This window comes from Podarcis filfolensis (genome assembly GCF_964270895.1).
Source record: "Podarcis filfolensis genome assembly, chromosome: 3".
Lineage (NCBI taxonomy): Eukaryota > Metazoa > Chordata > Lepidosauria > Squamata > Lacertidae > Podarcis > Podarcis filfolensis.
The window spans coordinates 63,322,415-63,346,966 of NC_139606.1; the positions used below are offsets into that span (position 1 = coordinate 63,322,415).

At 39.4% G+C, this 24,552-nt stretch overlaps 1 protein-coding gene and 1 long non-coding RNA gene across 13 annotated transcripts in view; one reads left to right on the plus strand and one right to left on the minus strand.

The window, feature by feature from the left end:
• The window catches only part of ADGRG6 (adhesion G protein-coupled receptor G6), a 93,969-nt gene extending 70,396 nt beyond the window's left edge, over nt 1-23,573 (plus strand). For 6 of the 12 annotated variants that reach the window (XM_083607604.1, XM_083607612.1, XM_083607611.1 and 3 more), the window contains 8 exons: nt 647-774; nt 1,791-2,059; nt 7,073-7,187; nt 8,631-8,914; nt 11,564-11,665; nt 14,484-14,636; nt 16,962-17,008; nt 20,957-23,573. In XM_083607604.1, the coding sequence (XP_083463730.1) occupies nt 647-774; nt 1,791-2,059; nt 7,073-7,187; nt 8,631-8,914; nt 11,564-11,665; nt 14,484-14,636; nt 16,962-16,975 (1,065 nt within the window). In that variant the 3' untranslated portion in view covers nt 16,976-17,008; nt 20,957-23,573. The remainder of the gene's footprint in view (nt 1-646; nt 775-1,790; nt 2,060-7,072; nt 7,188-8,630; nt 8,915-11,563; nt 11,666-14,483; nt 14,637-16,961; nt 17,009-20,956) is intronic. The other 6 variants (XM_083607606.1, XM_083607609.1, XM_083607602.1 and 3 more) reach the window with 1 other exon arrangement.
• Nucleotides 17,875-24,552, minus strand: part of LOC310760013 — a 47,687-nt gene continuing 41,009 nt past the window's right edge. The window contains exon 4 of the long non-coding RNA XR_014546683.1: nt 17,875-19,414. This is a non-coding gene — a long non-coding RNA (uncharacterized lncRNA). The remainder of the gene's footprint in view (nt 19,415-24,552) is intronic.

Consider the following 24,552-nt stretch of genomic DNA (forward strand, 5'->3'; position numbering starts at 1 on the left):
CATACTATTTAGCCAGCCTCCCTTTGTGTGAATTCCACTCCATCTTTCACCTGCGTTTCTGCGAACATGCATCATTGCCAATCTTACACACATGACATTTTTCCTGTACAAGGATTATTTCTATGTAGGAAGCATTGGTTTCTCAATCTGTAGAGATGTGACATAATTCTCAGCTGCTCTATTAATGTGGAGATAATCTTCATGTAGGAAATTGTCATGTGTGAAGGGGCCATTTGACAGATTTTCTGAACATTGAAACAAACGTGATCCTGCTCACACTATTCACAAGGGAGGAAACCCTGGCCCCTAAATGTAAGGAGTTCTAAGGAAATGGGTTATTGCATGTGGAAGGATTTCCCACAATATAGTTCTTGAGATCTGCATAATGACATAATATGAACAATAGAGGTTTGTATAATGATGCCATTTCCAGCTGTTACACTACTTACCCTCAGAATTTTTTCTTCTTCTCGGGAGTTGTAGGAAGGAAGCAGAGGTGTGACAGTTATGCGCTAAATATATCAAGTGCAGTGTAGCCAACATTCTCTGGAATTTACCTACATTTTTGTCGCAAGAGAAAAATAGTTGTGCTTCTCACAAAAACCTTATTTCCAACAGTTTATATCTCTTTTTGCGTTATGTGTAGGACCTGCCAGGAACTGCTCTACAAATAGATACTGAAAACACCAAAGTCCTCACTTTTATAACGTATATTGGTTGTGGAATTTCTGCCATATTTTCAGCTGCAACTCTTCTGACATACATTGCTTTTGAGTAAGTATTTTGTCATAACAGGTCAAATAATTGTTTTTAATTCAATTGGTAGTCTCAGTGTCAGGAGCAGATTTAAAATTCAGATTGTGATCAGCGAACATGATAAATTAGAGCCGCTTTATGCACCATAAATTTAAAAGGTGTCTAACCTTATCTTAAAATCTGCTGTGCTAGCAATTAGAAGTTACGACAGGACACAGACACATATGTGGCATTATGCCAGTGTAGGGAAACAAAGCAAAATAAATGCCTAGAAGCAGGATGGCGAAAAGACTTTAAATCAGTTAGGAATTTAAGAACACTTAAATGTATGTATACACCATATGAAAACACAGGTTTCTGTAACACAATAGGCACTTTTGGCACTCAGACGTAAATCTTGATTCCCCCCCCCCCTTTGGATAAATAAGATCCAAGTCAAACAACAAAAGAAAAAGCTAACCGCTAAGAAACCAGAGTGATTAATTACAAATAAATAATTAGAGATGTTGTTTTCATATGGCAGTTGCAGTTCACTAATAAGTTTAAACAGCAGAATAAATGGTAGATGTGATGAACAGCTTTAGCAGGGCTGGTTAGTCTACAGACCACATATGACCCTTAGAGATTTTTTTTTGTCCCAACATTTGCCATTTAAATTTGTTTAATTCTGTTTTTGACTGGATGCTATGGACTCCCTGCTGTGGTGTCATAAGGTTTTTTGCAGCTCCCCAAGGCCCAAATAAGTCAATATTAAGTAAAAATAAAAGTATTCATTACTGACCACTCTTGTGGGTGCCCTTCTGTGATTCTGTTATGCCAGAAGGTTTTTTTGGTTCCCAAACACAAACCCCATGATACAATGCCACACCCAGTCCAACACTGACTTAAGCCTATTCAGTGAGCAGATGAGCACCTACCTGCGTGTTCGTTCATGGACTCAGCAGTTCAGAAGTCCAAAGAAGACCAAAAGTTAACCTTAATAAATTGTAACCTACGCTTTGTTCTATTACTATTTGCTGTCTATTTATCACCAGAAAATTGCGAAGAGATTATCCCTCCAAAATCTTAATGAATTTAAGCACAGCCTTGCTTTGTCTCAACCTGGTCTTCCTCCTCGATGGCTGGATTGCATCATTTGATGTAGAAGCCCTTTGCATCGCTATTGCTGCCCTGTTGCATTATTTCCTTCTGGCGACCTTTACGTGGATGGGCTTGGAAGCTGTTCATATGTATATAGCTCTAGTAAAAGTATTCAATACCTACATTCGCCGATACATACTCAAATTTTGCATCATTGGGTGGGGTAAGTAATACTGTTACATCCTTTTTTTTCTTTTAAGTAATCTGGTTTGATTACATTTCTCTACTGCCTACAGCTCCTATTCAAGTCAAGACTGGAACTACTAGGAGACTACAGAAAAAACTAATCTTATGTTTTTTCTCTCCTTTTCTTTCCACCCTTTGCCTCTCACACACACATGCACACTTTTCTTTTTCTTTCCTTTCTTTTTGCTGCAACATGCAGCTTACAATGTTATGGCATTTAAAAGATTCTTAATCCCCCTCTCTCTCCTTTTGTGTAACTGTCACTCTCTACATTATTCCCTGAATCCCCAAATCCCAACCAGAAGCTTTTCTCGCGAAAGGATGGCATATTATTGCTTCTAGGTGTCCTCTGGATCTGTTTCCATTTACCCACTATTGGTGAAAAGCACCAAAATATCACCATACCTCCTTTTTAAAAGAGTATTATTATTATTATTATTATTATTATTATGCATTCACTTTTCATTTCTTGTCAGATGCCTTGGAGTCCTGTAGTCACATAGAAAGATAAGTTATAAATGAATGAATGAACTCATCTAAAATAGTGCAGGCAACTCCTGTACAGTACTGTTCCATTCAACCATCGTCTCCACTGCCACCAAGTGACACCTTTGGGTAAAAGTAAAAGCATGAGGCCTCTCTCTTCTTATCTTCATTTAGCAGGAGCAACCATATATTTCATTCATGCCACATAGTGACTGATGGCAGACTCACACAAGTTCTTGTGTTTTGCGTTGAAACTGCTTGTTTTCAGTCCAGGCTTAAAACCTGGTGATTTAATCATGTGCAGTTTGTCACCCATTACCATTTTAATTTGCACAATGTCAAGAGCCTACCGTATTTTTCGCTCCATAAGACACATTTTTTCCTCCTAAAAAGTAAGGGGAAATGTGAGTGCGTCTTATGAAGCGAATGGCGCTGCCCCTTCAGCAAAGCAGGAGGAGGAATGGAGCCCCTTCTATTCCTCCTTCCGCTTCGCTGAAGGGGCGCTGTGCAGCTCTCCCTCTCTGCACAGCGCCTGTCCTGCGAAGCCGGAGGAGGAACAGAAGGGTCTCCTTCTGTTCCTTCTCCAGCTTTGCTGAAGGGGCGCTGTGCAGTTCTCCCTCTCCACGCAGCGCCTCTCCTGCGCAAAGAGAGAGAACTGTGTAGCACCCCGTCGGCGACGCACCTGTCCTGGAAGCCGGAGGAGGAACAGAAGAGTCTCCTTCTGTTCCTTCTCCAGCTTCGCTGAAGGGACGCTGCACAGTTCTCCCTCTCAGAGAGGGAGAACTGTGCAGTGCCTCTTCAGCGACGTGCCGTCCTGGCTTCTGCCTTAGCCGTGCACAGCCTCTTCGGGCAGGGGGAGCCTTCATCCCACTGCCCTGAAGAGGCTTGGCGCGGTTATCCCAGAAGCCAAAACAGCCACACGGTATCCCAGAAGCCAGATCCCTCTTGCTGTTCTGGCTTCTGGGATTCAGAATATTTTTTCTTGTTTTCCTCCTCCCAAAACTAGGTGTGCCTTATGGTTTGGTGCGTCTTTTGGAGTGAAAAATATGGTACCTAAATTGTATGAATGGTGATGTGTCAAATCATGGGGGGATACACATCAAAACTGTCTAGTCCACCTGACACATTTTGAGCCTCGAGTGAAAATTAGTAGGATTTCCAGGATTTCAATAAGCATAAGAGCTTTATGAATTGTCGCTGTACTAGGAATTGTATATGACCATTTGACACATCAAAAATTTATATAGTTCCTGATTTTTTCAATTTATTGGAATCCTATTCTAAGCTGCATAGATTAATTCTGTAGGACATTTTTACATTGATAAAAGTGGGAATCTCTATTCATCCTTTTCATGGCAAATTACATTTGATATACAGTTGAGATTAAACCAACAACAAAAAACTTAAAGATCGTATTGGATTCCTGTTGGTTCAGCTAGAATAAATATGATTGCATAAAATACATATTGGTCCTGTCATTCTCCAGGGAATGCAGTTACAGTATTCATAACTTTTGGGATTGCTCCGATTCCTTTTGGCAGGACAGATAAACACAACAGTTTGACTTTAGATGAAGTTTGTTCTTTTACATTTTTCATGCAATTCTGATTTATTTTCCCAATACATGGAATTTGACAAAGGGCCAGCAGGGGTGGTTGCACAGAAGTTTTCTGATTTGCTCAACATATAATTCTAAGGCATTGGAAGTTTCACTTAGTTCCAGATATTTAATGCTTGTTGGAATAGCTTGTTCTTTCAGGCTTAAAGAGAAAGTAATGTACTCACAAATAGATATAAGCAATTATTGGGGGAAAGCTTAGAAGCCGAGATCCAAATATCCTGCTACATAGGTAGAAGCCACTTCCAGCCATGGAGAGGAGGTCACCGATTTCACATACTTTCATTCATACATACATACATACATACATAGACACCTGAAGTTCCCCACAAAGAGTCCACAGGTCTCAGAAGCCTGACATGGAAGGTTTGAAATGGAGGCTACCAAGCTCCCCCCCCCCCCCAGCAGGATTTTTGGATTCACATCATAGGCTTTTGTTTTAATATGTATTTAATGTTGTGTGTATGTGAAACACCATTTGCTTGTATTGTTTAACAAATGAATTAAAACATAACACTTTAAAAATTCACTTTAATGGGGAGCAGAGAAAGGAATTATCTAAAGCTGATATTGTAACTCGGAGAAGGAGGTAGGCATTCTGAGCTGACTGTCGTCCCCAGAGAGCAAGCGATACGCATGAACCAATTGCAAAGCAGTAATTTTTGTACAGTGGTACCTCTGGATGCGAACGGGATCCATTCCGGAGTCCCGTTCGCATCCTGAAGCGAACACAACCCGCGTGTGCGTGGGTCGCAGTTGCTGTTTCCGCGCATGCGCGTGACGTCATTTTGAGCATCTGTGCGTGTGCGAGCGGCGAAACCCGGAAGTAACGCGCTCCGTTACTTCCGGGTCGCCACGGAGCGTAACCTGAAAATGCTCAACCCAAAGCTACTTTTTGACAACCTAGGGGCATAAGGAGCACAAAACCTAAGATCCATATATCTGTAACATGGTCAGTGGTAATTATTTCATTATGAAAGCTAAAATAAAAATTACACATGCAGCCATAAAAATGAATTCTTTCAATCTCATAAAGGAATAAACTACAAATATGACAACATTCTTTGGGTCTGAGAAATATTAGCTATGCATGTGAAAAACACCATATTATTTGAACTATTTTACATAGCTTTTGTATGCCTCTTCTTAAAAACTGTGCCTGGATTTCAAAAAGGTTTGTGAAAACACTTCAAGGGGGATACAATTTTCATTATTAAACCATCTGTTGTTGTTTAGTAGTCTTAGTCGTTTTAGACTCTCTGTGACCCCGTGAACCAGAGCATGCCTTGGAAACTCACTTTCTTCTCAAAGCTTCTCCTTTTTTATGTCCATGGAGTTTTCTTGGCAAAATGCTGGAGTGGCTTGCCAGTTCCTTCTCCAGGTGGATCACATCTAGTCTAAACTCTCGGCTATGACCTGTCCGTCTCGGGTGGCCCTGCACGGCATAGTTCATAGCTTCTTGGAGTTATTCAAGCCCCTTCACCACTACAAGGCAGTGATCCATGAAGGGGTATTAAACCATCTAGCAAAGGAAAATTCTGATAACTTACTCTAGAGTTCATAACACAAGGTGCCTGTTCACTTTTTTCTGCATCTAGAACTTTTGGGTTCTGAAAAAAGCGGCAAAGGCCTGAATGCAACCATTGTGTGCAAAATAATGCAAAGCAACACACAGCCATAAAGCAAATGAGTACAGCAGTAATTTGAAAGCAATTTTCACATAATTGAAATTGGCCCCGTCATTGGCCCCCATTACTAAGATGCTTTCCAAAAAGATACAGCCATCATCTGGAACAGTAGGCAACATTTTGCGATCAGTTCATTGACTCTGCATACTTGAGACGCAAGGTTCACTTGAATATAATTTTCTATAACATAGTGGTTAAACAAGCCCTGAGGTCTTATAATTCCTTCTAATATTGAACCTGGGTGGTCTGGTATCTGTCAGCGTAACATAGAAATGGGTCCAGGGCCACCCACAGACAAAGTAGTGGTTTCTGCATATTCAGTATTCCTTTGATATTAATATCCTGAATATTTTACATACAGCTGCCAACTTTCCCCACTTTACAACAGTTACCTTTTGGTAAACACTTGTCTTTCTTTGGTGATCGCTCATGGCCGAGTAAGATTGTCTTCCATGAACACTGTCTTAATGGTGTGTCTGTTAGTGACTGTGGAGGCCAATTCTGGATACACATGTCCTTCCACAGTGGGGACATAGGTTTCTGGGCGGGAGTTGATCATGGTGAGGATTTGCCAAACGTGCCTTCCTCTTAGCTCGTTTCCTGAGTTCGTGCTTCTTCAAAGTCCATGACATCTTTGGGTAAAGGCTGTTTCCCAATATACTGCATTTTTAAAATTTGCCTAGGTAGGCACTTGTCTTTCTCTAGTGAATTGCATACAGTAGTCACCGTATCTCATGTAATTAGAGTAACACACTGAAGCTACCTATTGAAACAGCATGGCAAAAAAATTACGCCCTTAGTATTTAGCTAAGCAAAAAAATTACGTCCTTTCATTTAGCTCATTCTCTCATATCCAATTGTACTAAGTTGGACAGAAACAATTAACTAAGATTGATTTGTACTACACTACAATGATCGCTAAGTGATGCATTACCTTTTGGTAGACTTTTGCTTACCGCTAGTGAATTAGAGTTCATATTAAGCTGTTATAGTAAAACATTGCTGTTATGATAAATGTATGAAATTGGATGAATGCCTGAAAATTTTGAGATACATCATTGAATGCTGACAGTGCTCTAAATGGGCATAAACAGAGATATAAAACAGCATTACATATAGAATTTAATTGGTACTATGACCTAGTATGGCAGTTCTTGTATTCTTTAAAGTTATACTGTTATGTTTCCTTTTGTTACAGGCTTACCTGCGGTGGTTATAATAATTGTTCTAGCAGTCACAAACACAAATGCAAATAGTATTTACAACAAAGATCTGTATGGCAAAAATACTAAGGGGCAAGGTGGAGATGACTTGTAAGTATTTTGTATATGACTTGTAAGTATTTTACATAAAGTGGGTACAATGTAGGACTCCAATACATGCTTAGACCTCTATGTTCCCGCAGGGCTCCCTAGGCTGTGGATAGCAGCCTGCTGCATGGTGCGTGGGGTGCGCTGAAGCAGGGCGCCCCACGCTTCAGGCAGACATCCGCAGCCTAGGGAGCCCTGCGGGAGTTCCCGCAAGGCTCCCTAGGCTGCGGATAGCAGCCTGCTTGCCTGGAGCACGGGGCGCGCTGAAGCAGAGTGCCCCGCGCTTCGGGCAGATATCCGCGGCTGGGGGGGGGGGAATAATTTTTTCCCCCTTTATTTCCCTCCCAAAAAACTAGGTGCGTCCTATGGGCGAAAAATACGGTAATTAGATTTCTTATCTGCCCTTTAACAATGAGGTCCCAGGGCGTGTTACAGTTTAAAAATACAATATTAAAATCAGTTAAAACAAATAACAGTCAAGAGAGTAGTGTGGATCATTATATCTATATTTATATCTATATATCAGGTGATAAAGGCCAGGGTAAAGGGTTATGTCTTCAGCAGAAAACGAAAATGAAGGTGCCAGACATACGTTTGTGGGGAGGGAACTCTGCAGCTTAGTGGCTGCCACAAAGGATTTGCTCTCTCAGGCCACCATCTGCCCCCAACCTGAATTATGAGGACAGTGGAACTGCCAGTAGGGCCTCCTCTGCCAATTTTAACGCCCAAGAGATGATGTTTGGGGCCTAAGTCATTTAGGGCTTTAGACACTGATATGACCGCCTTGAATTTAGTGCATCTGCGCACACGCACACACACACACACACACACACACACACACAACTCCTGCAGATCAACAGATGCTTAGAAGTTCCCTTCAGGCTTCTGTACTACACTGGTGAACATCAGACGTAGAGGGAATGGGAATGTTGCACACTCTTTCTCTCTCTCCCCTCCCTCCCCCCATGCACCTTTTTGCTCTCATGTGCACAGGCTGAACATGTGAGAAGCACTTAACATTTCACACGGATGTTGTAATGAAGCTGGAGGTGATTTTAGCTGTAATGCTGAATTTCACTGGGCTAATTTCAAGCCATCAGAAAATGTGTGATCCTTTATTTACAATTTGATTGACCATTCCAGTGTAACTGTCCAGAACAGGCTGTTTTTCATCTCATGTCCAATTCATGTTGCCACTGCAGTGTGCTCACTGCTTCTAGGTGGTTGGGTCTCATGCTGTAGCAGTCATATCTGCATACAGAAAACACATGGAACAGGTGAATAAAGAAATTACTTCTGAAAGCTCCACCAACCTGAGGACCCAGCCATGAGGAAGCAGTGACCACACCACATGAGTAATGTATGGATCAGCCCATAGTGACAAAAGTAAAATAGACAACCAGTTTTGTAACAGCAGTATCGTAACAACAGTTTATTTCTTTACAGCTGCTGGATAAAGAACACTAGTGTGTTTTATGTGACCTGCGTTGGCTACTTTGGAATCATGTTTCTCATGAACATTGCCATGTTTGTTGTGGTGATGATGCAAATCTGCGGGAGAAATGGAAAGCGAAGCAATCGGACTATGCGGGAAGAGATTCTGAGGAACCTCCGTAGTGTGGTTAGCTTGACCTTCCTACTAGGCATGACCTGGGGCTTCGCTTTCTTTGCCTGGGGGCCATTATATCTGCCCTTTGTGTACCTCTTCTGTATTTTCAACTCCTTGCAAGGTAAGTAGAGCTCTACTTGGCAAAAACAAAATGAAATTAGTAACAACCTAGAGATGGTAAATATAAAAAGCCCTCGCTTAGGCCACACACCACCGCTCCCCTGACCATGTCCCCCACTGGCCTTGCTGCATCCCCTTATTCAATGCCTTTGCCCAGTTGGAATGTGTATATATGATAATTCCTCTTGCTTGTCTAGATGGAGGGGAGACATTGAGGGGGTACCACAATCTCTAGTCTACTCATGAAACCAATACTAAGCTTCCTGAGGAGGTTATTTATTTAAGCAAATAATTTTCAAAATTCCATATTTCAGCTGTTTCTCCTGTTCTCTCCCCATTGTATGAGCTCGCCTTTCTTGTGCTTGTTCCCTAACATGTGTAACCAAGAAACTGATTTCACTACATGTCATTTCTTTTCTTTTTATTCAGTTTTGAATATGTACCATATTTAGTATCAAGGTTACTGTCACGCAGAAACAATTCTGATATCTGAGACAAAAGCTTACATACATCATGCATCATTTTATTGAATCATCAGGCAGTTTTTCCTCCTAAAAAGACTGATCTGCAAAACATATTGCATTCAAAGAAAGCCACAGGCCAAAAATTATTCATCAGAGCTACCCAGAGGCTTGACTTTAATGGAGGTGCTCATGGAGTGTTTATGGAGAAGGGTGACGGAATCTGGGTTCCAATCCAAAGCTCAACAGAATTATTAGAGGATGTACACTGGAAATCCAATGGTAGCTCCAAAACAAATTCAACATTTACAGCCTTCCCAAAGAATCCAATGCTCTTAGGGAGAAATATGTTTCCAGTTTAACAGATCATCCTAGCAGTGTGTATTAGTTAGTTATTCAGCTGGTTAGAATGACTTAAAGCAGGCATGCCCCAAGTCCGTTTCGGGGGCCTAATGCAGCCCACCAGTCGGTTTAATCCAGCTCCTGTAGCAGTTTATTTCCTGGGGTAAAATCCTAAAAAAAACCCTGAACTTCAATCCTAAAAAAACTTCAACAACTTCAATCCTAAAAAATGTTAACAACTTTGGTCGGCCCTCATGGCCCTTCACTTCATCACATCTGGCCCTCTTTGAAAAAAGTTTGGACACTACTGACTTAAAGTAAACAAGAACTGGAATTATTCATTATTGATGTTTTTTTAGTAGTGACATTTATACTGTGATATTGTTAAAAGATGCCACTATATCATAGGTATGCAACTCTTAAACAATTATGCTGCTATGCATATCTAGTAGGCTAGCACACCACCGTTATGTTTTTAACGTTGTACTAATGTACTTGCTAGTTTGTCCAAACCTAACTAGGTACTAGCTCAGCAGAGTTATCTTGGCTGTTTCTCTCATAAATGCATAGGTAAGATACCTGTTAGAAAACACTCATTAATATGCTTGCATAACAATCTGAATACTGTACAAATCTTACTCTACGGTTTTGTGAGGTTGGGGCATGGCATCCTCAAATTAAGTAAGCAATACGATCCGTTTTCATTTCCTATTTTTATTATGCAGTTTTTTCTTTCATATTCTGTTTTCAGTGCTAGCATGCAAAGATAAATCAAATTTTATTAACCTCCCCTTTATAAAACATATATTCTGATAATTTCACTTCCACTGCCCCGTAGAGAAATTAAGAGCCTTTTTGCCACTAAATTGCAGTTTTCCTTTTGAGGAAAACAAAGCTGGTTAAGCCACGCCTGGTATTTGCCATGGCAGAAGAGACAGAAACAGGCTCTGCTGATAATTTACAGCCAAGCAGCTTCTACCTAATCTGTGAAGCTCAAGATACTGCTTCTTCCCAGCCAGAGGACTCAGTGGGATACAGCCTGGCAATTAATAAGGGTGAAGGGATTTCTTTACAAAATGTGTCTCTTCCAGAGGCTTTTCATAAGAGTATACAGATTATCTCTCCTTTGGTGGCATTTGTGAGCCAAGTGAGCATCCAGAGCTTTAAAAAGTCACTTCATGCAACAGGTTAAAAGCTGTAGTCCCTGTGAGAGCCACTGGATCCGTTGCTCTCAATTCAGATCTGTAGTGGTGTCAAAGATGTCTGCAATGTCTCCAAGTTTTGTTGCTTCTCCAAATGAGGACTTGTGTATGCAAGCACCCTACATTGGACCTTTGTTGTTGCCCACCTATGCCTTTGCAGTAGTACATGGTAGATTTTTTTAATCAATAATTTATTGAAATTTTCCACTATCTCAAGCAATAATATACAAATAACAGAAATAATAGGCAAGTGTTTAAAACTTGAAATTCAGATAAGAAAGGACATTATCTCTGTTGGTATCCTGAATAAAGTTATCCTGAACAAAATAAGATGCTAATTTTTTTAATTATGTGCTGTTGTGAAATGTACCCATCATTTGACCTAATTAGCCAGTCTGCTCACTGTGAAACCCCAGCCCATGTGTTGGAGGAACCTAAAGGAAGCAAACATCCATATATAAGAACTAGAGGCTTCATGCTGCCATATTTCTTAGAAATACAGTAAAGCATTGGGAAATTATTTGTAGTGTCCTACAACAGCAAGAAACAAAACAACAACAGAAAATCATTCTCTGTAAAGTGCTTTCTCTATCTGACAATTGTTATGAGTGTTAAATTATTTCATTCTTTTCACTCTGATTTCAGGGTTATTTATATTTATATTCCATTGTGCCATGAAAGAAAATGTCCAGAAACAGTGGAGACGGCATCTCTGTTGTGGTAGATTCAGGCTTGCAGACAACTCAGGTAAATAAGCTGCTTACAATGGTTTTTCATGAGGTCTCCCATCCTGGCAATGACCAGACACAGATATACTCAACTCTAGCAAGGCATTGTGTTTCCCTCACTCCACACGCCGGGACCTTAGAAGCATGAGTGGAGGCAATTGACTAATTACCCAGTATACAGTGGTACCTTGGGTTAAGAACTTAATTTGTTCCAGAGGTCCATTCTTAACCTGAAACTGTTCTTAACTTGAAGCACCACTTTAGCTAATGGGGCCTCCTGCTGCTGCCGCCGCGCCATTTCAGTTCTCATCCTGAAGCAAAGTTCTTAACCCAAGGTACTATTTCTGGGTTAGCGGAGTCTGTAACCTGAAGCGTCTGTAACCTGAAGCATCTGTAACCCAAGGTACCACTGTATATGGCAGGTTGTTTGGTTGTTTATTACCAGCCTTTCACCATAACATCCCAGGGCAGGTTACAACCATAAAATACAACGCTGAAAACAGTTTAAAACAACGTATAGTCTGATTCCACACACCCCTCCCACCCCCACCCCCACCCCCACCCCGATTTTTGGTGTTTTTTATTGTAATCTTTCTGGGTATTGTTAGAGAGTGAAAGCTGAAAGGGTCAAACACTTTGCTGATGTTGTCTTCATCGTCACTGGGTTAAATCTGAGTCTATCTTTTAAGCCTGCAACAATATTCTCATTGGGTGATTGCGTGGAAAATGCAGAAATTCCTCCTTTTGTCCAGCAGTCATCCTTTCACTGCTTGCGATTTAATTGAGCCCAGTTCTACTAGAACTACGTCGTAAATAATTCCTGGAATGGGTTATATTTTTTTAGGAATAAGAAAAGTTAAAATGATCCACTGTAACAGTAGTACCAGGAGGCTCTGCATGAATCTGTGCCACTTTTTCTATATGGCCTGGACTTCAAAAAAACTGACCACATGGCTTAGAATATGCTGTTTGTGTCCTCATACAATTCAGGGAAGTCAGTGGCTATGTTCCCAAGACTGGAAATGTTTAAATACTCTGAGCCTGCCCACTGTGCCCAAAATGAGAAACATTCATGCCTTCTATCCTGATTGAATCTTGGGGCAGATGGAGATTTTTCTCGGACTTGCTTTTGTGTAGTTAAATAGCTTCTTTTGCATGTTTGAATGCTGGCAAAACAAAGAGTGTGGCTTATGAATCAGATACACATAAAGGATCTTGGAATAGTTCTTTGTTCTTTTACAAAAATCCTCCATATCCTTTAGTATGGCCTTGTGTTACAAGAGCTGAAAATGTAATTTGGCTACAAAGTGTCCTTATAAAGTGAATGCACATATCTGGTTGAAGTCTATAAATATTCATCATAAACAGTAAAATACGCCCAACTATTAAGTTCACTATGAGACCTTGTGTTTGCCTTTGGCTTCTTTTTCATAAAAAATAAGAATAGAAGAGGCAGAAAGATGTTGTACTGAGAACAACATTTAAGGTTTTCTTATCAGCTAAAACTTGTTGGACATTTTTCTCCCATTAAGATTATTACTGTTCACCAAGATTGATCTTTCAGCACCTTTTTGAGGCTTTGCCACATTTATTTCTTTACTTGTTCACTTACTTAGCTGCCCAATAACACACACTCACAAAAATTAAAAGAATAAAGTACTATATTAAAAATGCAATATAAAACAGTAAAAGCGGCATTTAAATTGGTTTCTCTGGCAGGTATACAATAAACCATGAATCATAAGTTTGAGAGTCTCACATTAAAGCACCACTTTTTTAAAGGCCTGGATGCTGAAAAAGACCATATCGATGGTGCCAGGGGAGATAGCCTGGACAGGTTGTTCCATAACTATTCTTTGCTTCCTTTGATCTTTTGGCATTGCTCCCTTTCCCTCCATTATTTTTCATAAAGCTCTGATTTTATTACTGCAGTAGAGCAAACTTTGCCAGTGTATTATATTAGTAATGTTATGAGTTTATGGAAGTCAGGCATCCTAAATTTCTGGACCCAGTTAGTGTTAGCTTCTTGGTGCCAGATCCATGTGTATAAAGCTGTGTGCTAGACACTTCTAATCCCCTGGAATCAGCGAGTGTGAAAGCTAATTAAGCTAGGTCAGGATTCTCTGTTGAGATGATATCCTGGTTGATGAGTCATTAAGACAACAAAGGATCAAAAGGGACTCGGCCTTTCTCCCTCAACAGATAAAGCCAGAGCTTAGAGAGGTTAAAGGTAGGAGTAATGTGACCAGAGTAAAACAGCAGGCAGGGCACAATGTTGGATGTCTGCTGAAATCCAAGGCTGCATCTTTGGGAGAAGTAAAACCCTCTTGGGATGCTGTGAAGCCCTTCATCGTAGACTGAGGTTGTATATATGTTATTTACACATATATACACATAAACCAAATATCATAAAGACATCACAGTCTGTGCTGTGCCTTATTCCCAAAAGGAAGCACAAACCCTGGGTAAGTGCTTGGAACCCCTGGAATCTTGCACCACTCTGAGGTTGGGGTGATGTGCAACAGTATGTAAGTTTTGCAGGGTGTTGTATTATGGTATGTTGTATTAGTGGCATTATACAAGTGATGATAGGCTAAGTAGAGGCCACTCATGCGTCCGGTGTAATGTGCAAGGCTAGGTCTTGGGCATATCCCTACACAGGTGGAAGTTCTACATCTCATCCCATGGGAGATGCATGAGTTCCTACTTTGCATGCTAAAAATAAGCACACAAGGAAGAAGCGAAAGTGACTGGTGCTTTCTTTATCTGTAGGGCCTGAATTATTTTAAGTTGAAATACTGTTACAGACAGCTCACGTTTTTTTCATTTCATTTCAGACTGGAGTAAAACAGCAACTAATATAATTAAGAAGAGCTCCGACAATCTGGGGAAGTCCTTATCTTCCAGTTCCATTGGCTCTAACTCAACTTACCTGACTTCTAAATCAAAATCTACATCCAATACGTACCTTCAAAGGAGCAGCCATTCTGGTGAGTCATGTAAAAGGAAATGTAAGTCTTTAAACTGCAGCAGTTCATTCTGAGATCCTATGATCATTTGATTTAATTTGGCATGGAGCCTTAGATAAGATAGCTTATCCCATTACCTCCTCTTTCCTCTGTAGCCCTGTCTGGGGGGGGGGGAGGGGTAGAGCTCTCTTGAACAATGTAGGATGTGGGCTGGGGCTGCAAAGGAAAGAAAAAATTGCCTCAAATTGGGACAATTCCCACCCCAGTGGTAGCCTTTGCCAGCCCACATTGTTCATTTAACTCACATGTGTCAGAAATTGTAGGCATCCACCTAAATCTTTCTGAGAACTACCTGTATAAGCAGTCCATGGACCATATCTTTCAAGAACTCTGGGGCCACAGATGCTGCACAGGCCTCTTTTTGCTGCACAGGCCTCTGCAAAGTCCTCTTTTTATTTATCATTTTTTTATTATTCTTTATTACATTTCTATATCTTCCTCCATCCAAGGATCTCAGGCCAATTTACAACATAAAAAACACAACACGGTAACAGACAAAAGAAATTACCCCTCCTACAGTTTAATGGGCCATAGATTTTTTTTATTAGCCAAAGGCCTATAAGAAGGGGAATGTTTTTGCCTTCTGCCTAAAGATGTGTAACAAAGGCACCAGGTGAGCCTCCCTGGGAGCCACAAGCAGGGAGCCATTGCAGAAAAGGCCCGTTCTCCTGGAGCAATTTGATTTCATGCTCCCTATACAAAAAGTTGGTTTAAAAACTCATAATGTGCCAGTATGTCAAGGCTTTCCACACAAAGGTCTTTCCACCTGTTTTTGCATCAGGGTAGTGGCATAAAGGTAGTCTGGCATTTGTATATGCATCGGCTCTGACTCCCGTAACAAGCACCTTCCTGGCAAGTTGAATAGCATGAATAGTAAGCTGCATAGAAGTAGAAAGACTAGATAGTATTTACCGAGTACTTGGATACAACTATGTTAAATATTCTAGGTATTATTTGTAAGATAGAATATTGCAATATAGTTTTTTTGCAGCTAAATTCTGCCTAAAGCAGAAAATGTAAGTGCCAGGGCTGGGAGTGACATCTCGCTGAAGAGGAATTGATTTCTGAAAGTGATGTGGGAAACCTACGAGTATCCTCTTGCCTTCCATTAAATTTTAGCTGGTGTTCTTCACACCATTGTAACTAAAGCACCTCTGATGCAGTCTAGCCTCAATTGTGCAAAGATGAGACCACCCAGGCCTTTTTGGTACTAATTATGTTATTTACCTTTAAGGTTTCCAAGAACTGAGGCTTAACTAAAACAAAACAAAACAAGATGTGATGTCAATGGCTTCTTCAGTGGAGCATTACTAATTGCTCCTTTTACTTTCTTGCTTATCACTTTGTGTTTAATATATGAGATGTTATTTTGTTACAGAGCTCATTAGAGCTTTCTCTGCCAGAGTGCAAAAGCCACAGTCATTGCCATATTACCACATAGTGGTGGTTTGTTTAAAACCATGTTTATCATTTAAGAATCACTATATCTGTCTTATCTATGGATTATCACGAATCCAAAGCTCCTAGGCACAATATACTAAATCATGTGTTAGATGTTTTCTTTGACTAGGCAGTAGGCCAGAGTGTCTAACCTTTGGCCTTCCTCATGTTGCTGAACTCCCAACTCCCATCATTCCTGACCATTAACCATGTTGACTGTGACTGATGGGAGTTGGAGCTACACAAGTTAGTCACACTTTCTGTGGGCAACGCAGTGGCGCTGTGGTCTAAACCACAGAGCCTAGGGCTTGCCGATCAGAAGGTTGGTGGTTCGAATCCCCATGATGGGGTGAGCTCCCGTTGCTCACTCCCAGCTCCTGCCAACCTAGCAGTTCGAAAGCACGTCAAGTGCAAGTAGATAAATAGGTACCGCTCCGGTGGGAAGGTAAACGGCGTTTCCATGCACTGCACTGGTTCGCCAGAAGCAGCTTAGTCATTCTGGCCACATGACATGGAAGCTGTCTGCAGACAAATGCCGGCTCCCTCGGCCAGTAAAGCGAGATGAGCGCTGCAACCCCAGAGTCATCCGCGACTGGACTTAACGGTCAGGGGTCCCATTAATGTTTCATTTTATGTGCTGCTTTTGTAATTTGCTGTTTGTTCTTATATTTATTCATCCCATCTGAACCTAGTTATTACCTCTTTGTGCAGCAGTCCAGTTTAGCGCTTTAAGCTCATCTTTGATTTCTGATGAATGTTATAGTAGATGTATATTTCCACAGCAGTTATTTATACTGGTTATTGTTCCCTGGAATTGACTCCGAAACTCATATGTTTATGGTATAGATAATGTCTTCTAAGAACATTTCTCCATCAGAGGTGGAATATTCAAGGTACAGTGTGCATCACTTTGGCTGAATGCATGATTTTCAAAAGCTGGTGTGAGGACACTTGCATGAAGTTCCAACTCATGGCACAAAAGACTTGCTAATCATACATACTGCTTCATTTTAAATTATGCAACTTCTTCTGTCATTAATTCTGATTGCCAGTGATTCAAGACACAAGAACGCTTCACATACTGGTTAGCTATCAAATGTAAATCTGCTTGTAAATGTAAATATACTTACCAGGTGGCTGAAATCAGGTTCAATACTATTTTATATTCCATATATTTTCTTTAAGCAACAACACAGCTGATGACTTATATTTGTGCCATAGATGGTACGTCACACTACACAGATTCTTTTCTCAGAAAGTTCTGCTACAGGTTTTTTAAAACTCAAAATACAAATTTTAGTAGGTTATGGAAGCCAAGAGAAAAAGGTACTATTAAACACATACATGTACGGTAATTGAAAAAGAAATTACTCTATTGCATTATCTAGTACTGAGTTTTTTCTATCCATTTTCAAGTTTTCAGTTAACTGAAGCAATTTTTGTTTATAATTGGTTAAATTGTTGTGTTTAAGTAGGTTCAACAGGTATTGATTAGGATACATAATAATAAAATGATTTTAAAAGTTCCATATGGATCATGTGGCACAGTTCAGTTAAATATTAAGAGATGCTCTAGGTACAAACAGAGTGTCTTTCTTAAACGTCCCATTTTCCCTGTTAAAGGTCATGACCAGTTTTACATTTTTTGTTGATTTTTTTAAAAAAATGCTCACATAGTTAAATATGTTTGTTTATTAAACATACAAGTATGATATATAACAAACACAAATAATGTAAAATGAAATGTCATCCTCAAGCCTTTTCAAAAGCAATAGAGAGAAACTCAGATCAAATCATAAGCTAAGAGACCTAGCACTATTTGAATGTTTGCAGAGGGGAAAGGTTTGTCTGCTATGCATCACTGAACATACTTGCCTGCTTTTTTAAAAAAATTCACTCTGATATGCTGTGGCATGCTTGTTCTTCTTTCTATGAGATTAAAAAAAATCTTTGCAACCTATTTTTCTTCACTTCCAGATCAAAGTAATTCCTGTCTTAAACTCCCTTCATTATAATTTGGGATCATTATACATTCTTTTGAGAACTGCTTTTACCTTTTGTTTTATATCTAGTGACTGGTTTGCCTCATCTAGAGTATTGCTTGTCATAGCAAGCAGAACTGAAAGTGTTTTCTTGTCAGTATAAAGTATGATAACCTTTTTTCATGAAGAAATTATTTCAAAAGCTGTTAATAGTAAAAAAAAAAGCAACTGTTTCAAAAGCCTTATGCTAGGTCATATAAAGTAATTACAGTTTGGTCTTATTTGCTAATTGTTCATAAATATAATATGCTCCAAACTATGGAAATGATTGCTCATTACTTGAGCTCCACCTAATGGTCAAATTCAGCCCAGCAAAGCTTTACCAGCATAATTTTTAGCCTGCTGTTAATGTCTGAATCATACAAATATTGTTCTAGAGTGTGTACAAGCTTCAGTGGTTGGAAGCTTCAGTGGTTGGAAGTGATACTGATTATGATGGAATAACAAGATTAACAACCAATTATTTATTTATTTAAAATGTTTGTTTAGTTTATTTGCAGCATTTATATACTGCTTGGTTGTATTAAAACCTCAAAGCAGTTTGCCTGTTAAAGCCATAGAAAGGGAGACACTGTTCTGCCTAAAATGGCATCCAATATTCTCCCTTCCTCTCAATAACACACAATATCATTTATCATGATTGTCATGACTTAGGATGGATAAATCAGTCTGTTCCTGGTCTGAATCAGTTCTGCATCTGTTCACCCATAATTTTATTCTGTCACTTTAATCTTCAGTTTAAATGAAATAGATGTAAAAATGTGCATTTAAATTCCCACAAACATGTTAAAAGCATTTTGATGCATTTTTTAATTGACAACTGTGTCAGAACATTCAGGAAGCACAGAAGCCAGTGAAAAACTAAGTTCTGATCCACTCTTTATTCTGGATGGTGCAGGATCAGTTTGATTCCTGTCAGAATCTGCAAGTATCAAATTCCGTAAGAATCCCTAGTCATGATGTTATGACATAGGTACCTCTTTTTTAGACGTTGGTGTCTCTGAGTCATGATGTGTGCTTTTCACTGACACCTATTAATGCCTAGATTACAATAACACACATCATCACAATGTAACAACACAAGATATACAATGCTGCAAATTGCAGCAGTGAACTTTCACACTGGGCTACAATTTTCAGTGGCAGATACAAATCTACTTTAGCATGTAGTCTCATCCTCACCTGTAAACCTGCAGGCAGTACATGTCCACAGAGCAGCTGAAGAGTCTGGGATTCATTTCAGTGGAGATGCGCAGTCTGCATTCACAAAGGAACAGAAAACAAGGATTATCCCTCCGTTCCAATTTAAATTAACAATGAGGCCCTTATACCGGACTGGGGAACCTGTGACCCACCTGCAGTTGCTGGACTACAGCACCACTGATCCCTGATTAGCTTGGTGACCAGAGCTCATGGGAGCTGGAGCCCAGCAAAGTCTGAACGTCTACCTATTCCCCATCCATAAGAGTACAATCTAGAGAAAGTTAGGTTGGACTAAAAATAAAAGCATTTTCCTCTTTCTGAACTGTCTTTGTGTTGCCAAATCTAATTATGTGGCAACACTGCATTAACAACGTGAGCCTCAGCTGGCTGGGATCACAATTCCAGGAGCAAGAAGAGGGGGGAATTGGGCTGAAGTAGCAGCTGAGAGGGTAGCTGTGTCCATGTGAGTCACTCCTGGCACTACCCAATCACTTCTGTAGTAAGCTACACTTGGAATTACAGTTGACTTGCCACACTCCCAGGAATGTTGCACTTCTTGTATGTGAACATCCCACTGTTCTGTCCACACCAGTGAGCATGACATGGCTGCTGTGGGTGGAGAAACAGGAGGGGCAGATTACCTCAGATGCCATTTGAAGTTCAGTACACATTCACTGCAGCCTTTGTAGTAGGTACCTTTTTCGCTCTTATTTTGCTTAATCTAGTTTTAAATTATTGCTAAAAAAAATTTCCTGGGTATAATTTTGAAAACATTACTTCAAGAGTGTTAAAATACTCAAAACAACAACAAAACCTTCCAGTCACCACCATGATTAGTATGCATGATAGTGTTATAGCAAACAGAGTGATAAAATGCCACACACTGCAAAGGTTATAGTAAATACGAGTTGAATTGTGATAGGTTCATCTACAGTATCTGATACATCGCTGTGCATGTCAAAACCCTACACCGGAAAAAAAGAGTAGCACCAAGTGCATCTGCTCCTATGGAGATGAAGCTACTTTGCAATTATTTTGAAAAATGTTGAGATTTTCTGAGGTCTGAGAAAAGACAAAAAAAATCGCAGGATGATAGTGACTGGATGGCTGCTTTGTGTAGATGCTCTGTAAAAAGTGAGTGATTGAAGCATGGTAATTCCACACTAAATGTCTAGCGTGGAAGCACCCAGAAGTGAATGCTGGTGAGCACGTGTAAAAAAGAAGGAAAAGCATATTGGTCCCTGAATTCTCCCCTTACTCTCATTTTTGTACCATAAATGTTCACTGGAGGATATTTAGTGCAACACTCATATTAAAGCTGAGATCATGTATAAATCAGCACAGAAATAATAAAGAGCTGGGTTCAACTGAAAATTCAAGCTAGTTTTCCAGCTGTGGAAAATGAACAACAGAAGTGAATTCATACTACAATATAAACTACACAAAGGCATATTATTCACAACATTTCTTAAGAAATAAAAATATAGAAGTTAAATGTATCTATGACTGTTCATACTAAGGGATTGCCTGTGGGTGGATAACTATGCAGTTAGAAAATAACATTACTGACTAATGGATTCTCTTCCTTTTTGTTAGACAATGTTTTTCTTGACAAGCATTCACCAAAATATGTCCAAGTGGACACAGAGCAGACATCAATCATCCCGGTTCATCAGGTTATTGACAAAGTGAAGGGATACTACAGTACTCACTCAGACAACTTCTACAAAAACATCATCATGTCAGACTCCTTGAGCCACAGCACAAAGTTCTGAATTTCTGGAACAACAAAATTCAACAAAAAGCATGAAGCTTAAGAATGAATAAGGACTTGATTACAGAACGAGGAAAAAATACCAAAGTCTTTAACCAGTTATTGTTTGTCTACCAACTTCAGCGGGAAAAACAGTTGTCCTCATTTAGGAAATACATCATCTGAATAATGTCTTCACTTACACAATAGTCACGCTGACACTTCTGCATCAGGACATTTGTCAAACTTCTGTCTTTCCCCAGTGGCATATTAGTTATATGTTACTCCATTTGTATCTTTGCAAAAATTAAGACCACCCTAAAAACCCCAAATTCGTGACTTTTTAAATTTGCCTTTATTTAAACGGAATATAGATATATATTTTTAATTCCTTCTCGGGTGTTCAGTGCATCGTGTTCTAGAGATCTTTTCCCTACAAGAAAGCCTATTATTGGTGAATTAATGAATGCTTGTGCCTAAAGGCACAAGGCCAAACTATTCAGATAAGATACCCTGAATCTTGCTTGCAAAGTCTGGGCCATATTTATAGCTTTGTGAATGGCAAATGTGGGGAAGTGCTTCTTTGCCTTTAGAGGTGCTTAATGAAGAATTTTGCTAACTTGAAAGTTTGCATAGTCCTGGACCAAAAGGAATTTGGTCCAACAATAGATGACCTTTCCTAATCTATTATCAAATGAGAAGGTTTGCATACCACGCAGAACACTAAATGTAAATTTTTATTGTTACTACAGTGGATGAAAATGTAACATTTTCACATAGTTTGCCTTAATCTACGAGCTCCTTATATACATGAGAACTCCTGGTTGGAAAATGAATGGACACTTTCCCAAATGATTCCAACATTAAGAGAACCTCAGCGCTATCCCATGGCCTACTGAAGTAATAGAGCTGTAGCAAACATACGGTTGCTAATCTGTTCACATTTACACATTTTACTCATATTCACATGGAATGTAAAAGATGGATTGCACATGAGCATACTTTGTGTGCACTAAGGTGTATCAATCCACCAACACAGTTGAGGTGATCTCATTCATGTTTTTTATTTCATTATTTCCTTCCACCAAAGCACTCAAACCATCCTCCTGATCAACACTACCATTCACATTTTTACTTCCCCACGTTTTTATAAAGTGCTTTGAATTACAACTCATGGCTGTAACAATCATGCTTAGATCCACTGGAATCAGTATGCTTAATTCTTGGAAATTATCTAGTAATATTCACTGTAAATATATACATTACATTTATCATTTCGATAAAATTTGGGGTTAAAAAAAGGAACTAGCCAAATGCAACAAAAATTAGAGGAAAACCCCCCAAACCCCAATGTTATCACTGTTCAGCACCAGTACAGTTTGACTCACTTCAGGTAAGTTTGTATAGGATCGCAGTTCCTCCAAGTGGCTAATCATGGATTTCCCCTCATATTATATGCTGCTGTTATTCCTAGGTATGGAGTACAATAGCAATTTGAGTGCTTACCCTTAATATCATTTCAAATATTGTATGGTTAATTACAACACTTTTCTACTGCATCACATATATTTAAGAATTAGAATTTTGTTACAAGGAAGTCACTTGAATTGGAAACTGCTTAGGTCCCATTTAGAGTTAAACAGCTAAGACAGGTGTTTCACCTCAAAATATGAACGAAATAATTCCTGATGACAATAATCTAGTGGGGTTGAATGGCTTCTCCATGGAGAAGAAAAATTTGTATCTGAGCATTGGCCAAATTTGTATATGATTATCTCCCTTTCTTAATGGCTTCCAGAAAGTAGCTTTAGTGTGAGATTTCTTTTAGATAATTTTTTTTAAGGGAAAAACAAGATAATAGAAATGCTTGTGAATTAAAATTAATAAAATACCCTAGTTCAATAAGATGAAACAGTAGAATTTTCCTGAGTCCTAGGTATTGTCTGACCAACAGATTAATGTATGGTTTTGCCTATATTTTCACTAAATTAAGCATATCCTTTGCTTTTACTACCATGTAGTAATCTTAAACTGTCTTATTTCACTTATACATTTTCAAATACTGTTTATTTTTCCATTGTAAATCTTTGTTTATCTTGTTGACAAAGCACCACCTCTCTTGTATATAATTATTTATTTTTGAGGTTTTAAAATATGTCAGCATAGTGTTAGCTGCATACTGGCTTTGTCTGTGATTATATGCAACTGTTAAATGCATCTTTCCACAAGAGAGGGAGGAAAAAAATCATCTCAAATATGCATATATATGTATTATATTTTCTACATGAAAAGTATATTGTGTATGATATTGCTAGCAGTTTGAGGGAAGCAGTGGTGTAACTTCAAATACTAGTCATTAAGCACTAGTGAGGTGGATTTAAAGTCTGGCCAAAAGCAGAAATACTTTTTAAAGCATTCCATTTGTTAGTACTCCAAATAATTAAAAAAATTTTAAAGCTGTGAGTGGCTTTGTTTCTTTGCAACTGAGCAGAGAAATTGTTCCATAAAACTCTGGGGAATAACCTATTTTACCTATTAATCTTGAGTAATGGACATTTATTTCTTTATTAGCATTCATGTAACAGTGAGATGGAGAAAAGCACAGTGCATAATGACATAAGATCTATGAAACACAAGCATTTGTTACATTTTCCAGCTCTGATTTTTTAAAAAAGAAATACTCTGAGCATGCACAGTTTCATTAGCATTGCGATTTGAAGATGGAACTACAGATTTTCCCCTGCAAGCTGTGGGATTCTGACATCACTGCAGTGGTAGATCTTAGTTCAGTATCAATAATACTTTCATTACTATGTTTCATTAGAGTATATACCTTTCAGAATGGGCTCATACCATCTGTACATTAGATAAAAGCAGGACACAGATTGCCCCACTATGAGTGAGACATGTTTGGGTAAATGAATTTCATTTTTCTCCCCAGACTCGTACATCCAGTCATTTCATTTGTATGCTCTACTCTATACCTAGTTGGCTAGAATGGGGATGCACATTGGGATAAGTGTTCAAGTGGGAATCCATTGTGCAAATGGACAACATATTCAAGCGGACACCCTAGTACAATGTTATGCACACATATGCTGAATTATTTCCGATATCCATAGGCATATCCCCATCATGTTCAAGTTCAATTAGTACATATGGACTCAGACAAAAATATTGGTGGGCATGGAATTGCCAGTGCAGTGTGGGAATGCAGAAATCATTCTGGTTCATACCAGAGTCTGAAGAGCAACCAGGGAATGGTCATAACCCTAACTCCTATTGTGAGCCTTTCAGGTGCCCCTGGATGGCCACTATTGGAGCCCAGGTGAGGTCAACCACTGGAAGCCCATTCAAGGACTTATGGTAGCACAGTGGGGGGCAATGCATCCAAATTGGCTTTGGGGAGGGTCGGAAGAAGTCCTGGAGCAGCACGCTG